Here is a 17,093-nt window from a genome sequence, read left to right on the forward strand (position 1 = left end):
CCCCAGGAGGCTTGTGACTTGCCCAGGGACACTTCCTGACCTAGGTGGGCTGGGTGCGCACTAAGAGCCAGCACGGGATCCATGCCCTCAACTACCTCCCATGGAGGGCTTTTCTTCCCTTCTTGTCAAGTGAGACCCAAAGGCTTTGGGTGACAGCGACAGACCTTCTAGGCCTGGAGCTTGGGACCACCCCCCAACCAGGCTGCAGCCCCCATCCCAGCCCAGGGTCCACTTGCTGGCAGCAGGCACCAGGTAGAGTTCCCCACCAGGCAGCTTTTGGGGACCTCACCACCTGCTTTTCTACCTCTGAAGCAGAACATTGTGTGTCTCTGAGGTCTGGTGCCCCAGGCTAAAGACACCACCCAGCAGCCACTTCTTGGCCACAAAAGGTGAAGGCTTCCAGGGTTACCATGGCAACAGAGCGCTGGGGTATCTGTGTGGGCAGGGTCTCTCCCTCAGCCACACTCTTCCCTGGGCCCCCCAGTCCCTCTGTGGCCACAGAGCTCCCAGGGAGGTTCCCGACCAGCCGGCTCCAAGCCCCTGGGATCCGTCCCATCCCAGGAGGACCTTCAAAGGACTCAGCCATTCTTGAGCAAGTGCCAGGAGGGAATCTGCTCTCAGAGGCAATTTAGGCAGCCACATGAGTGGAAGGAATTTGCTATTTCTCCTAACAGGGACCCTGCCGTGATTTATAAGGGGCCACTGTCCGAAGGCCCCCTCAGATAGATGCTGTGTGTGAAAGGAAATTCCAAGCCCGGAGTCTAGCTGGGCTAATTGCCTCAATGAGCCACAGCTGGCTGGGAGAGCCAGCGGACCAGGGCGGGCTGGCTGCCTGTGCCCCACTCTCCAGGACCCCTGTCTGCCCTGGCCTGCCTAGACTCACTGACATTACCACCCAGGTCCAGTCAGGGGTCACCAGGTATCCGGGACAGCCAGGAGCACAGCCACCACCAGACAGGCCCAGGCAGGGGCACAGCCTTGGGTTCGTAGCTGCTTTGGGAGCTGGAGGCCCCTGAGATGCCCAGGACCACTGCACTCCGTCCTGCTGATGGGGACACTGAGGCCCAGACAGATAGGGCAGGTCCCATAGAAGCCTGGGGTGGGGTCTGAATGGACACAGTGTCCCCTTTGAGGCTCAGAGCCACATGGCTGCCCCCAGAGCCTTGTGGGGCTCATGGTTGGCTCTCTGGCTACTTCTGAGAGTGCCAGGCCTTGTGTGGGGGTCTGGGGGTACCACAGCGGTCAGAATACAGCCTGACGCCCACTCCGAGGGGCGTTCAGCACTGTGGGAAGACAAACACCAGTTACAGAAGTGTTTAGTGCCCTGAAAGTACTCAGAAAGGAATTTGACCTGTTCTGGACATCTGAGACTAAGCTTGTGCTACTGAGTTAAGCAGAAAGCAGAGAAGAATTTGTGTGACTGGGCAACGGAGGGAGGTGCTAGATGAGAGACTGTTCCAGGGAGTGGAGACAGCATAAGCAAAGTTCCTGTGTAAGGAGGAAACAGGACATACAGAGCAAGAATGAAGCCACGAAGCAGAGCCAAGAACTGAGGGAAAGTGGTTACAGAGCAGGGCATGCAGGCAGAAGTGGTGACTGTACCTTCAGAAAGATAATCCTAGGTCTTGTTTAGGACAGGTGACACCTCATATCATGCCCACACAGCATGTGGGACACCATCCCCAGCCTGCCATCCCTCTGGACCTTGCCTGTGTCTTTGTCTCTGGCTTTCAGGAGCTTCAGTGCTGAGTCCTGCTGTGCAGAGCACCCCAGTGGTCTGGACCAGGGCTTGGGGGACCAGGCAGCCATCCGACCAGGCATTGCTGAAGATAGGGATGCAGTGCTACAGAACAGAGGGCTCTGGGTCAGGGGCAGCTGAGAGCAGCTTGGGGAAGTCACCAGAGCCTGGCAGTCACCGGTGGCACCACACCTGGCTTCTGTGTCACTTTCTTGAGGACAAGACGGGGTGTCCCTGGTGTTAGTGATCACCTTTGGGTCCTTCGGAGGAGGTAGAAATGACAGGTGATGGAAGGCTGAATGAGATACACATCTCAGCCTCCTCGCTGAGACTTTGGCACCCTCTGGCCTCCCCACAGCCACCCTGTGTCCCCATGAGACCAGGCCCTGCTGGTTGGCAGGTCTGGCTGTCACAGGGTGGCTGTCACACAGGTGAGCAGGCACCCATGGCCCCAGGTGCCCACTCCCTGTAGCCTTGGCTCTGGCCTGGTTCTGTGGAATGCAAACAGGTCTGACAGGCTCATTAGCAGCAGAGACAGCTCCATGCATGATTTCGAGGAAAGCTAAGGTCCTAGAGAGCAAGAGGGAGCCAGGCCTGCAGTGGAGGGAGGGAAGGAATCCACTTCTTGTGTCCTGGGCCAAGAGCTCCAGGGTGACCTCCTAGCCACCTCTTCTGAGGGACCGATAGAGACCTGCATGTGGCCAGGGGCGTGGGAGTACTGCTCTTGGTGTGACCCAACCCCGGGCACTGTCCCCACACTCCGCTGTGTGGGAGGCAGTGTGGGTTTGGGCTTCTGGGTGCAGACTCCCAGCTGACCTCAGAAAGTGCTGTGCCTCAGTTTCCTTTGCAGTGCACAACAGACCTTGGCCTGGGGGCTGGCACTTCTGAGCCCATGTAGTTGGTCTGACTCATCTCCACCTGGATCAATCAAGTCCTCCTGTCCTCACACCTCTCCCCGACCCTGGATTTTGGCTGGATCCCCAACTCCTGTCAGCGTCCACCCAAGGGAGTCCTCCGAGACCCCAGGACTCTTCCCATGCCCTCCCACCCCCAAGAGCTTTTTATCCTACCTCCTGATCAAGGGTGCTTCTGCCTCTCTCAACTCTTCTCCTCAGAGGTTGAACCCAGGGCCTTTGCACTAACTAAGCTATATCCCCAGTCTATTCTAATTTTTTATTTTGAGACAGGCTTTCCCTGACTCATTAAGTTGCCCAGGCTGGGCTTGAACTTGCAGTCCTCGCACCTCAGCCTCCCAGAGTGCTGGGATTGCAGGCATGCAAGAGCACACCTGGCTACAGTGCACAGATTTTGAGGTACATCTGGATAATCTTTCACCTATGTTTACATTTGAGTCTCTAGGCACTGGATGCAAGAAGAATGGAGAGAGACCATGAATGGATTTCTTGTAGTGGTGACAGAAGGTTCTGGATGGTGGTGAAGTTTCTACAACCTCGAGCATGGACTAAAGCCATTCTGAAATGGCGAATGTTGGGTCAGGGATTTAGCTCAGTGGTGCCACACCTGTCTGGCAAGTGCAAGGTCCAGAGTTTGATTTCTGGTACCGAAAAATAATGAAATGGCAAGTGTTTACCAACAGCTCACAGTGAACGTATTAGTGATGGACTGCAAACACGTACTAATAAAATAATAATAGAATGGTGAGTATTATGGTTTGTGAGTTATACCTCAATTAGAAGTTTTTGCTAAGTGTTCGGTGTGGAACTGCAGCTCAGCTTTTGCACAGACTTAACTTGAATAGATCCTGACAAGTAGCATCCCAGTGTGGCTGACCCGCCTCACACCGCACACTCTCTGAGGGTTCTACAGGCTCCGCCTCCTCACCAGCACGTGGAGTTGTCCATTCTTTTCATTTTAGCCATTCAGGTGAAAGAGTACCTTACTGTACTTTTAATTTGCCATTTCCTTATAAGGAAAGAGGCTTGGGAGTTTTATTAGTCATCTAAATGAACTCTTTTGTTATCTACCTGATTACATTTTTTAAAACAATCTTTCTATATTATTATTATTGTTCCTGTTGTTTTTGTGGTACTGGGGACTGAACCCAGGGCCTTTGAACTGAACTACATCCCCAGCCTTTCCTTTTTATTTTGAGACAGGATCTTGCTAAGTCACTAAGATGCCCGAGCTGGACTTGAACTTGTAATCCTCCTGCCTCTGCCTCCCAGAGTGCTAGGATCACAGGCGTGCAGTACCTTGCCCCACTTCATGTTTCTATTATTTATATTCAGGCTTAAATATATATGCATATATATATACTCACACACACACACACACACACACACATATATATATATATATATATACACACATATATTCTAGATATCAGATCTTTGTAAGGATCTCTGTGTTGCCAATATCTTCTCCCATCCTTGCCCTGTTTTTCCACATCCTTAATTGCATTTTTGGTTAACAGAAGTTTTTAATTTTGATGAAGCCTGATTTACCCACTTTTTATTTTATGTTTGGTACCATATGTGTCCTGGTTAAGAAATCTTTGCCTACCTTTAAATGTCTTCTGAATCTGTTCCTCCTGGCTGCCAGATGCCTCCTGTTTGGCTCCCCCTCCCCCGACCAATGTCTGCCCTGCCTTCTGCCCCCTCCACCCATCTTCCTCACTGCAGCCCACGTGGCCTTCTTGCCCACTGGTCTGGTTCATCTTGTGCAGCACTTGGGACTGGCAAGGCCCTGGCATGTGCTAGGTGCTCAATAAAAGCTGTATAAATGGAGGCAATGTTCTGTGGCCCAGCTGGGGGCCATTAAAACTGTCAATTAGTTCTAAACACCAGCTCATCGGGAACAGTTTGAGCAGAGCCAGGGAACCAAAACATTTTGGAAAAACCAACTGGATGGGAATGTTCGCTGTCTCACTAGCCAGAGCACTCAGCACGCAAACTCAGGCCTTAGCGTGATTTATTCTGGCCTCACCCCAATCTGTGGGACAGGGGTAGTCTCCCCTGTGCCCTCGGGCTGCAGGAGCCCCACTCCAGTCTTCACTGACTTGGAATGCGGGGTAGACCGTGTCTCCTAGTCCTTCTCTTCGCCGTGCGTGATGACGTAGCACAGGTTCCTGTAGTCCAGGTTGCCGCACACATCTGGAGGGAAAGCTGCAAACATCTGCTTGACCTGGGCAGAGGGCAAGGAATCAGGCTGGACCAGGGGTGACTGAGGGCCAGAGTGGGGACCCTTGGGCTCTTAAAGCCACACTTACCTCCTCCTCACTGAACCGGTCTGCCTGGGTCATGAGCTTCTCCTTGATGCTGTTGAAGGGGATCAAAGCAGTCATGTGCAAGGGAAACACCAGGGTGACAGGGACAACAGGACCAGCCCGGGGCTGACACCCCAGCCCTCGGCAGCTCTCTGAGCCCCAGCTGCCTCTTTTATGAGCCAGATCTCCACCCCACCTTGCGTGCGGACAAAATGGACTGACCTTGAGGCCCCACTGTCACCTTGGGACCACTCTGATTCCCGTGGTGTGTTAATGATCAGCCTTAGAGTCACTAAGGGGGGGGACACTCGGATCCCTTGAGGCTCTTTGCCTTTTCCAGCCTGTGACTTTCACTGACATCTGTATGGTGTTTCACAGACTCCAGGGCACCAGAAGGCTTGCCACAGCTGGGTCCTCTTAGACCTTCGTTCCCACAGACCTGGGAATTGACTACTCTGATCCTCTTTTGTTAAGGGGGAAACTGAGGTTCAGGAGGTCTTAGGACTTGCCGGTCATTCCAGAGTGAGGCAGTGGAGGGGCGGCCTGTAGCACTTGGCATTTGGGAGAGCAGCTGGTCACAGCCATCAGAGTCACCTGGGACCACAGGAGCCATGCTGGGTCCACATACAAGGGAATGGAGGCCCCTGGAGCTTGGCTTAGGGGGTGGCTCAGTGGACCAGGATGGGGTTCAAGGGCTGAGCAGCCCCATGCACTCTAGTGTCCTCTGGCGCCAGCAAGGACAGGCCCTGCTCAGGACTGACACATATTTTCCATTATTTATGTTACTGCGAACAGTCACAGTTTCCAACTCCCCAGGCTGAGGACTCGTCACAGACTCCATTTCAACCAGAGCCTCCTCTGTGGCCTGTCTGGCCACATCATCCGGGTCCTATGGCTCAAAGCGGTGCCTTCCATTCCCAAATTGGGTCCCCAGTGGTCCCCAGCCCTGTCCTCGAGCTGGGAGGAGACAGTAGAGGGGCTGCTCCAGGCGGTACTCCCTGAGGTGGAGGTGGGAACCCCAAACCTTGAAGTGGGGACAGCTGGAGGTTCTAGCCTGAGATGCCCTCAAGCAGTCCCTTCCCACCCCAGGAGTCTAACTCTCCTGCCCCACAGGAGGGAGTGCTGATGGGCAGCAGCCCCCCCCCCACCTGGTCCAGAAGCCTTTGCCTAGTAGACAGCTTACCTGTCCAGGGCCACCCATGGCCCATCCAGGGTTAGCAGGGACCCCTGGAGCACTGGGCAGTGAGCTGGTCACTGCCAGCCTGGGGTCCCTGCTCCCAAGGGAGAGGCTCCAAGGCCAAGCAGACACCCCCCGGCCAAGGCAGCGTCCACCTCCGCAAAGCCATCCCACAGGCTGCACACAGCTGAGCTGGCCACCTCCCAGCCCTGCCTCCATCCCCAGATCCAGCCAGGCTGTGACTGACATCAGGCTCTGTGCTCACCAAACCCTGGGTCCTTGGGCACTGTCATCTGTGTTTTACTTACCCACTCACCCCTCTCCATTCCCATTTCTCTGGGCCTCCTGGGTGGTACAACCCTCTCAGCTCCTCCTCCAAGCTGGCTACCAGGATGCTGGGTCCAGCCCCTTCCAGGCTCTCCCATGCTCCCAGAACGGCCCCTGCCGGTGTCCCTGCGCTCCATCTCCCCGCACCTGACCTTGGCCCGAAGGTATCAAGCCCAGCTTTTTGCAGCATCTCAAATGCTATTCCTACCCTATACGATCTTAGTCCTCCTTCAAGTGCCACCTCTGTCCCCACCCCATTCCCACCAATGAGAAGCCCTCCTTGAGTGACCCATACTTCCTGTCCATTTCAGAGGGGGACACCAAGGCCTAGAGCAGGAAAGGGACATCAGAAGGCCTGGCTGGGTGCTGCCCAAGCTCGGCAGAGTTCTGAGTGGAAGAGGAGACTGGGCTGCCACCCACCTGGCCCATGCCAGCTCATGCCTCCTCTGAGCGCTTGGGGAGTGAAGCCCTGGGGTGTGGGGCACTTACAAGTCAGCCTTGACGAAGCCTTTCCCTTCAGTGTCAAACACCTTGAAGGCATGGAGAATGGTTTCCTCGGGGTCGGTGCCTACAAGCAGCACACAGAGCAAGGAGATGGCAAGTAAAGAGGCCCCTCAGAGACAGGTGCCATGGCCTCTGACTCCACTCACAGTCAGGCCCAACCCTACTTGAAACAAGAGCAGGGAGGTTACAGAGAAACACACAAGGAGCTGCCCATGTGGACTCATGAACAACCTGCGCAACTATACATAGACAACCTATTTGCTCCTGACAATAGTTCCTATTTTATAGATGAAGAAACTGAAGCTCAGAGAGGTTACCATATTTGCCTTTCTAAGTTTCCAAAGCTGATGTGGCTGCAGTATCAGTGAGCCTGGGAGCAGCAACTCTGGGCCTCACTCATTGCCCACACTGTGCACAGAGACTGTAAGTGAAAGAAAAAGAGCTCTGTGCTCGGGGGCTGAGGCTGAAGCTAGCACAGGGCATTGAAGGGGTCTGAAAGATTGTCCCACTCAGAAGTGGCAGTGGGTAGTAGGCTGGGTGGCAGTGTGGCCAGCCCGGGGCTGGTTATTACTTTCACAGCTTTGGGGAAAGATGCATCTGAATAAATGATTCTGAATCGCACCATGGGCTTGAATACCTTGTGGCCACATTGTTCTGATAGTGAAACTGAGGCCCACAGTGAGGAAGAGGCTCACCCAACGCCTCCTGGGCTGTGTGAATGACAAGTGACCTGACGACTCTCACCTGGACCTCTTTCCCTGGTCAGAGCTCACCTCGGGCCCAGGAGATCTCCTTTATCTCTGACACAGGGACAGAGGTGGGGCCTGCTGGGTGATGCTCCCCAGCTGGATTTTGACAGTGGATCAAAATCAGGGGGTGGGGCTACAAACAGCCTCAGGGCTCTGCCAGGCTCCAGGCCTGCCCCTTTGACCCAAGGGAGACCCGGAGCACCCTGGAGAGCAGACATGATGCCGGGAAGTAGAAGCTCATCCCGAACAGGGCAGGCAGTGAGTGTCTAAGTCACTCAGTCTCTGAGACTGGCCAGGTAGGACAGAGCGCGGCCTGTGCTGGCCATGCTGGCCCTGGAGCTACTGGAGGGTGGAGATGGGGCTTTCTCTACAAGGACAGCGGGGGGCCCGCATGCCCAGCCCAGAGGCTGAGCCCAGGGCCGGGCTAGGGCAGGGCTGGAGGCTGGAGAGGGTGGAGTGGAGAGAGGACCATGATGAGGGCTACTATGTCTCCGCTCTGAGGCCGCAGACTCCCAGACTTCAGCAATCAGCTGAAAACTCCCAGCGTCTTTGAAGAGGCCTCACAGCAGGGGCCGGTCTGTGATGGGCACCTGCAGCCCAGGGTGACTGGCCCCGCTGGGGGCCCCTCACTGCACAGGCTGCTCCCTGCATGGGGGCTGGGAGGACCGAGCATGCGGTCCCCAGAGAGGGCCTCGGCTCCAGGCCTGTGGACCTCATAAAACAGGCTGCAGAGTGGCTGCCTCCCGTCACTGAGGATCTCATGACAAAGCCTCCTCATCTCAATTAGAGGGATGAGGCTGCTGGCCTGTCACGTAGGCTGGGCCACATTCACGTGATAGGCACGGGTCCCTGCAGAAATGAGAAAAAGCTGTACCCCTGCGGCCCCCACCAGGCCCTAGCTCCCCGCTGCAGCTCAGCCACAGGCAGGTGCACAAGCCTCACCCAGTCTGCCAATAGGATGCAGCCATCGAGAGCTAGAAGAGCTCTCCCCTCCTCCAGAACAACCAGAACCCTGGTGCTCACACCTCAGCTCTTCAGGATCAAGTTGCTGTCTCTTAGCACCCTGCCTCCCTGGCTCTAAAATGGGATCAGTAGCTAGGCATGGGGTGGCACACACCTGTAATCTCAGCTCTTTGAGAGGCTGAGGCAGGGCCATCCCAAGTACAAGCCCAGCCTGGGCAGCTTAGTGAGACTCTGTCTCAAAATTTAAAATGAAAAAAGGACTGGGGATATAACTCTGTGCAAACGCCCTAGGTTCAATCTCCAGTACTGGAAAAAAAAAAATAGTGGAGGGCAGACTCCTGCTCTGTTCAAAGCTGCTGGCTGGAGCCACCCATGTCTCCCAGGCAATGCTTGCCCTGGCCTAGGGCCCTGGGCTTGAGTTCTTCCGGGAGATGGACACAGGCATGGAAACAATCCCTAGCAGCTGCCCTGGGCCCCCTGGGACTCCTGGGTCAGCTGTGCAGTCCCAAGTTCAAAGCCTGCCCCAGAGAGACTACCCAGCCTCCCAACCCCAGCAACCTTGCCTCTGACCCCCAGGCTGATCGTGGGCCTCCTTCCAGCTCTGGGATCTGCCAGGGCCTTGGGTGAGGAGGCTGCAGTACACTCCAGCAGGTCATGAGCCAGGAGAGAACCGATTTTCTCTGGTATTAATAGGACTCACCCCCATAGTGGGCTGATTGATGACCCCCTGAAAGACTTCCACCAGAACCTTACTTGGGACCAGGGACATTTCAGATGCAAATTAAAGATGTTGAGATGACAAGATCATTCTGGAATCTCTAGATGGGCCCTTAAATCCAGGGACAAGTGTCCTTATCAGAGGAAGGCAGAGACCTGGGATTAGACAGCGGATGGGGGTTGCCTTATGACCCTGAGGGACATGGGAACCCAATGGCCACCCGAGGCTGGGAGACAAAGAGCAGATTCTCCCCTGGGGCCTCAGAGAGCCTGGCCCAGCCAGATTTCAGACTTCTAGATGCCAGATCTGTGAGAATACAGAATACAGTTCTGGTGTTTGGTATCACCAAGTTTGTGGTCATTTGTCAGAGCAGCCTCAGGTAAAATTCCCACTTTGCAGACTAAAAATGGAGGTGCAGAGAGCAGACAAGATCACCCTGGGGGGTCTGTGGGAGGCCAGGTCTTGGCCCCAGACCTGACTTAGACAGGCAGACCAAAGGGGGACATCAGATGACAGCAGGTGACAAGAGGGTGCAGCTTTCACCACCTGCCTCACAAGCACAAAGTCCCGAGTTCGATCCCCAGTACCAAAACGACAACAACAACAAACCCTAGGGTGCAGCTTTGGGGCCACCACAGCCCAGATGGGCTTTTCCTTCCAGCCACAGAATTCTTGAGCTCTGAGGATGTCATTACAGGGTCCCTGCAAGGGCCAGCAAAGAAAGGGGACAGAGAAGAGGCCCTAATGCTGTGTTGGGAGATGGCAGCAGTTAGAGCCTGGGTCCAGGCAGCCACTTCTTTGCTGGGCCCTGCGGCAGGTGTCGCAACTTCTCTGAGCCTCCTCTGACTCTATTCCTGAAAAGCAGCTCCCTGATACTTTCTTGGGGGCTGTGGTGACTGTGACACACGACGAGGTGAGTCACCTGTCCAGGGCTGGAGTTGTCACCTTCGCTTTTAAAAGCCCTTCCCCCACAACACCCTTCTACCTCTCCCTCATTGGCAAGGGCACTGAAGCACAGCAGAGAGAGCCAGAGGGAGGGGAGGCAGGGGCATTGTCCTTGGTTTGGACGAAGGACTCAACAGAGGTTGGAGACTGAGTCAGGACCCGGGATGCTGTGTGCACTCGGAGGCTGGCATCTGGGGCCACGCCTTGTTCCTGCCTGTGTCTATGTACAAGTGTCAGGGCTGGCAGGGGACATGTCTACACCCAGCCATAGTGCATCCAAGGGTCCTGGAGCTTCACTCACCCTTGAGCTTCTCCCCAAACATGGTCAGGAAGACAGTGAAGTTGATGGGCCCGGGAGCCTCCTTCACCATGGCCTCCAGCTCCTCATTCTTGACATTGATGCGGCCTGGGGAGGACAGCAAGTGGGGTGGGGCCCAGGAACATGAAGGGTGCTGAGGGGCCCTGCAAGAGGCAGCTGAGTCTCCCAGCACTACTGTCCCACCTGCCCTTCGAAGTCCTGAAGCCTTGTCCCCTGCTGGGGGACCCTCAGCCTTAAGTCTGCAAGGGATTGTCCTCAATCTCAACCCAGCCACCACTTGGCCTCAGCCCCCTTGGAGAGGAGACCAATTGGGTCCTTAGCTCCCCTTTGCAGGTGGGGAAACTGAAGCCCAAACAAACTGAGGTGGGAGTACACAGGTGCCCAGGGTTCATGCATCCCTGGAGGTGAGGACTCTGGATTCCTCAGGGTCCCAGTGGGCATTCTGATCCCTGGGGGCTGAGGGCCCAGCCAGAGATGAGCCGGTTATGCCCCTTCTCCCACCCAACCCAACTGGTGCCTCAAGGGCCCTCCCCGACAGCTGACCCCTCTTGACCCTCAGGCCCTTCCCCAGGCTGTCGCTGCCCCTGCAGTGTCCTCACTTTCCATGTCTTGCTCTCACACCTGGGACCCTTCCCCACCTTCCAGGCGACCCCCTCCTCTGCCTCCCTCAGTCCATGACACCCCCCTGTGCCCGACTCTTGCCTGGAGGCCTGGGCTCTGTCCCTCCCCACCCTCAAGCTTCCCCAGCTGCGGGGCCACTCACTCACCCAGTGCAGCAAAGGTGTCTCTCAGGTCCTCCTTGTCGATGAAGCCATCCCGGTTCTGGTCCATGATGGTAAAAGCCTGGCAGAAACACTGGTGCTGAGTGGCCGATTAGCCTATCCAGCCCAGCTGCCCTGGCATCGCCCCCTGTGGGAGCTGCCCCAAGGACATCAGTGCAGGCCCCCAGCCCCGCAGCTTAGTGGGCACAGTGGGCTGCTGGCAGCCTTCATTTATAGAGCAAAAAACTGAGGCTCAGAAAGAGAAAGGCATTGGCCAAGGTCACCCAGAAGGCACAGACTCGGGAGCAGAGAGGAAGAGACTGCCCGCAGGCGGAAGGCTCGGAGGCAATGCCACGGTCGGCCGAGAGATGACTCCATGCCCAGCTCCCTTCTCCATGTCCCTTCCTTCCTTCAATCCTCCCACAGCCCTGGGGACGGTGACTGACCAACCTCCTTAAACTCCTGGATCTGCGACTGATCGAACATGGAGAAGACATTGGAGCTGGCTCCACCTTCCACTCTCTTCCGGGCTCTCCGGGGTGCCTACGAGGGACCAGGGAGGCCTTTTGTAGTGGGACAGAGGGGACACTTGTTCTGTCCTCAGTGCCTGCCTGAGTCTCCTTGTCCCCTTCCCTACCTCCTCCACTGTAGCTGTGGTTTTGCCTTGTCCAGCTGCAAAAGCTTCCTGAGTGTTCTCAGGATCATGTCTGATGTCTGTCCAGCAACATTTGTCCATTGCTGCATTCCCAGACCTTCTTTTGCCTTCTGCCTGGGCCTCTTCTCACCCTAACCCGCTTTGAGCTGCCTTCCCTCCGGGATCTATTCCTGCACCCCATGCCCAGAAAGCCTTCCCAGCCTTCCATCTGGAAAAATTCTGGGCACATCGGCTCCCCTGCTGGGTCTGAGAAGCCTTTCCTGCCCCCCCCCCAGACCATTCATTCTGTTCTGGGACTGTCACCTGCCACAGCACAAGCCATACTGTTCAGCCATTTCTCTCCCAATCTGTCTCCCCGACTAAGTGGAGACCCCAGCGGCAAGGCCCATTGTGTACCATCTCTGGCCAAGAGCAGGCATCAGGCCATTTTAGGGAACAGCTGCCCAGACTCAGGGGTCACCTACAGGGCAGGTAGAGCGGCTGCCCCCTGCACGGAGCCCTCCCCGTGTCTGGCTGGGCCCCTGCCACCTTTTCAGGATGGCATGGGGCCCGAGGGCTGCCACTAGACACTCTGAAAACTCTAAGTCTCCAGGACTCCCTGAAGAGCCTCTCCCTCAGTAGCCATCATTGCAGGCCCTAGTCCTGGGGGATCCCCGAATGGGCCTTGATTGGGGAAGAAAGCTACCTAGGTGTCGCCAAGAGAGAAGGGAAGGCACAGCTCCCACCACCAGCTCAGCCAGCGACACCTCTGCCAAGGCCTTGTCTGGACCTCCATCCAGAGCTCTCCCTGCTCCCCGCCCCTCACCCCAGCGCCTGTGTGGTCTCCCCTACCCCCCACCCCGCCCTCACCCCAACTTCCCTCCAGCTCCTGGGCCCTCCTTGAAGCAGCAGCACCCGGCTGACTTATAATTAGCTTTTACTGGGTGCTTTGTCTCCGCTAATCCTTTGAAAGGGGGCTGGCAGGGTGGCTGGGACGTTAGGGTGCTGTAAAACCTCTGTAATATTTATAAATCCCTTCAGACAGCATAAAGAAAAGAACTTCCCTGCAGAGCTCAGCTCACATAATTACATATACATTTCCCTCTGATTAATAAAAAATGATCACTTCCGTCTGGGGGATATTCTGCCTTTTCTTGCTCAGATCTGGCTTCAGCCTTGACTCCCCCACTTCTACCCCACCCCAGCCTTTCATATCCGCCTCCCTCAGCACAGGCCGCCCTACTGTGGTCCAGAGCTCTTCAAGGGACGAGGGGATCCTCTGGCTGGCTGTTCAAGGGGGCTGTGAGGCCTGAATGGGCCCCTGAAAAATAAGATCCCCTGAAAAGAGAATCCCAAGCAAGATGGGGGCCACAAAGACCTGAGTTCTAATGCCGGCTTTGCTGCTCTGTGATGTTAAGAAACGCACTTCCTTCTCTGAGCCTCAGTTTCCCATTGATAAAACCAAGAGAATACCTGCCTCAAAGCATCAGGACATTTACTGAATACCTGTGCCCTGTGCCTGGATCCTGGGACTCAGAGCTGAATCAAGACCTGCCCTTGTCCCCAAAGACACAGTCCAGCTGGGGACAGGGCACTGATAGAGAATGACAGAGGAGGTACAGGTGCTGAGTCTGAGTTCAGGCCAAGAGTGACTCATGGGAGCAGGGAGTGAGACGTAAGTATCAAAGAACAGTGAGATTGAGAGCGTGCAGGGAACAGGGAGAGTGGTAGGTGAGCCCCACGGGGCACAAGGGGCAGAGGCCGGTGAGCACACTGTCTAGAATATTGACCTCAGACTCCAAACCATGTCCACCCTGAAGCCCCCAAGCATGGCTCACCCATCTGCCTCCATCCTGCTGATCCTCGTTTCCCCCCACTTTGACCTCGGCAGCCCCCACTGAGTCCAGGAAAGCAGAGACCCCCAAGTACAACCTACATGGATGAGCTGGCCACCCACCAAGATCAAATGAAGTCAAGGTCAAGGTGAGTTCAGGCGTGAGATGAAAATTAGAATCTCACATAAAGCCGAGGTCACAGGACGAGATCAGGGTAAGGAATGAGCTCTAGATTGAGACAGACCGGGAAGGTGACTCTACAGACTGGAGGGAGGGGTCTGCAGCCCCAAAGCTGTGGGGCTAAGCTCCCCAGGGACCACAGAGGTTCAGGAAGGGTGGCCCCAGCCTACCATGCTCTGGAGTGCTTCCTGGAGCCGCAGCAGGGCTGTGTCCACTGGAGGGTGGTTCCTTAAATAGTGCTCCTCCAGGGTCTGCTGGCGCTGCTCCAGGTCCAGATAACAGTTTGGAAGGCGACCCAGGCTATGGTGGGCACCTCCCTGCCAGGCATCTCCTCAGAGCCCCTGGGAATGGGTAGGATTGTGGGATCCTTGGGCCAAAACCATTGATCTAGAGACTGCCTAAGCCCAGAGGATCTCCGTGAGCGTTAGGCCAACTGTTTTCTCTCCAGCCAGGGGACCAAGGCTCAGGAAGGGCCTGAGGCCAAGGACCCACAATAAAGTCAAGACCTAAACCAGCTGGGAAGACTTGGCCTTGTGCCGCGGAGAGCAGGGCCACTCATGCCAGCTGGGCACACACAGAGGCCGAAACTGCCTGACCCCTTGAGCTGTGTGGGTTCTGAGTGGGTCATCAACCTCTAGGAGTCCCAGTCCTTATGTGGGATGAGAGGGAAGGCGTGACACCCACTCAGTCTACCTGTGGAGATGGTTTCTGCCCCAGTCTGGCTTCAACCGATATGGCTACAGTTGTGCCTCGGTGTCTGTGGAGAACAGGCTGCAGAAGGGAACCCTGGGACACCCAGATTTAAGGGTGCTCAGGTGCTTATATAAACGATGTAGTGCTTGCATAGAACCTAAGCACCTGTCATACATTCTAAGTCATCTGGCTGACCTCTGATGCCCGATACCATGGAAATGCTGCTTAAATAGCTGCTGGACTGTATTACATAGGGAATAACAAAAAGAAATCTGTTCTTGTTCAGCACAGATGTGATCATTTTTCCCAATACTTCCCATCCACTGCTGGTTTACTCCTTGGGCATGGAACCCATGGACGCAGAGAGCCATCAGGAGTGCCCTGTGATCAGCAGGGTCCCTGTTACCCATCCCTCCCCAGGGGACCCTTCAGGGCTTAAAAATGCTCAAGGTGTTGAGAGTAAAGAAACAAGAAAAATTAGAGAGAATTGAAAACTTGATCTCAGTGTGCCCCACACCTCCCACAACCCATCCCGACATGTGCCAGGCAGAGATCCCACCTCCTCCTAGCAAGCTCCTCCAGGTCCAGGGCAGCCCTACCGGCTCCAGCGTGGCCTCCAGGCTGCCTCTGTCCATCTGGGCATGTTGGCTGCTGCGTGGGAACAGCACATCTGATCGGCTGCCAGGGACGGCAGGCCTGGGCTCAAGCCTTGAGCCACAGGTCCCCTGGAACTGGAGAGATTAACTGTCCCCGGAGGTGGCCTCAGGCCTCCAGGCCTCCAGGCCTGGGTACGGCTGATCCCCTCCTTTGGGGAGAGGGCATGTAACATGAGTTGAAAAAGGGCCAGTCTGTGTTCTGAAACAGGTCTCCTCCCATTCAGCCTTTCCAGGTGAGGAAACAAAGGCACATCGAGGTTAACTCACTCCCCCAAGGCTGGTAAGAGTTGATATCAGGATGAGAAGCCTTCTTTCTAGTGGTTCCATTAGGAAGTTTCCAGAGGATTCTGCTTGACATCTCTCCGAGGCATCTGACTGTAGATGACCCTGACTAGCCCCTCTGGCATCTCTGAGCACCTGGGACAAAGCCATCCAGGCTCTGACAGGATTTGTCCTGACCCACTCCTCCCCTGGCATTCCACCCAGGGGGACCAACCACATGCTTTACAGGTGTCAGCGGGCGGGGATGAAGGTGCATCTGGCTCGGGGGACAGGAGCCCTAGATTGCAGGCCCAGACAGCCTCAGCCTCCGCCTCCTGCAGCAGATGGGCTGGGAGACCATGGCAGGTTTCTACCCCTGCAGGGGGACAGGTGGCCACTGTCTGTACCAGCTGTGGGGTGCAGTCTTTCCTTGCCTGGTTCCTGAACCTGGCCCTGCAGCCTCCTAGCTCTGGTTCACTGGTGGGAAGACGATGCCATGTGGGTCTCTAACTCCTGTTCCCGGTGGCCTCTGGCGGCTTTCTGCTGGCCCGAGGACTCTGCATATCAGACCTAAACTCTTTCCTCCAGAGATCTGACCCAGGGCCTCAGGGTGGCTCCGGAAAGCCCAGGACAGTCCCGAGCAAGCAGAGGGCCTCAGCCAGGCTGGCAAGGCCCAGCACCATTGAGAGTCACAGTGAGACAGGGAGGAATCACAACAGGGTTTGTAAGAAAGAACTAGTCAACTCGAATGGTCACATGTTCATTTACTATCTTCCATGGCCCTGCACTGGGTGTCCAGAGGACTAAGAATTAATGCTTGAGAATCCTGGGTTTGGGACATTTCAGTAACCTACGCAAACAATGTACGCTGGGCTTGTTCATTCCTTAACTGTTTATTAGGCTCTTACTAAGTACAGGGCACTGGAGACGGCAGTGAATTACACAGATATCTGTGAGGGGACTGGGAGAGAGACTGCCACTGCCTTTCAGAGGGGACACTGTGGGCTGGCATCCAGCAGACTGGGCTAGAAGAACACCTTGTCTTTGTTCTGTATACTTCACTTCAGAGAGCCCACAAATCCCAACAGGTGTGAAGTCACACAGCACAAGGGGCCAGGCACACAATCTGTATTTTGATTTTGGGTCACTCAGGGCCCACTGGGCAGCTGGATCCCTTCCGAGTCACTGAGCCCACAGCTATTTTTACAACAGGGCACCATGGCCACAGGCCCTTTGAACAGGATGCCTCTCATGTGTTTCTGTGGTGTGGTGGGTTCTCAGCCCTCTGGACCACAGCTGTAAAACTGATGAGAGGCATTTGGGGAGACATTCTTCTTGGTTTTAAAGGTTTCCTTGTCTTTTCTAAGTGGCTCCAAATTAGAGGAAGGCTCCAGACAGGGGCGGGGA

At 55.6% G+C, this 17,093-nt stretch overlaps 1 protein-coding gene across 2 annotated transcripts in view; it reads right to left on the reverse strand.

Moving 5' to 3' along the window:
* Positions 1-4,666: 4,666 nt before the first annotated feature.
* Positions 4,667-17,093, reverse strand: part of Myl10 (myosin light chain 10) — a 29,507-nt gene continuing 17,080 nt past the window's right edge. For both annotated transcript variants that reach the window (XM_033764870.1, XM_033764869.1), the window contains exons 2-7: positions 11,878-11,970; positions 11,434-11,509; positions 10,649-10,753; positions 6,958-7,036; positions 4,968-5,016; positions 4,667-4,882 (exon numbers count right to left, since the gene is read on the reverse strand). In XM_033764870.1, coding sequence (XP_033620761.1) covers positions 4,784-4,882; positions 4,968-5,016; positions 6,958-7,036; positions 10,649-10,753; positions 11,434-11,509; positions 11,878-11,913 — 444 coding nt within the window. In that variant the 5' untranslated portion in view covers positions 11,914-11,970 and the 3' untranslated portion in view covers positions 4,667-4,783. The remainder of the gene's footprint in view (positions 4,883-4,967; positions 5,017-6,957; positions 7,037-10,648; positions 10,754-11,433; positions 11,510-11,877; positions 11,971-17,093) is intronic.

Source organism: Fukomys damarensis, unplaced genomic scaffold (assembly GCF_012274545.1).
Source record: "Fukomys damarensis isolate Sample0158 unplaced genomic scaffold, DMR_v1.0_HiC HiC_scaffold_17, whole genome shotgun sequence".
In the NCBI taxonomy this organism is placed as follows: Eukaryota; Metazoa; Chordata; class Mammalia; order Rodentia; family Bathyergidae; genus Fukomys; species Fukomys damarensis.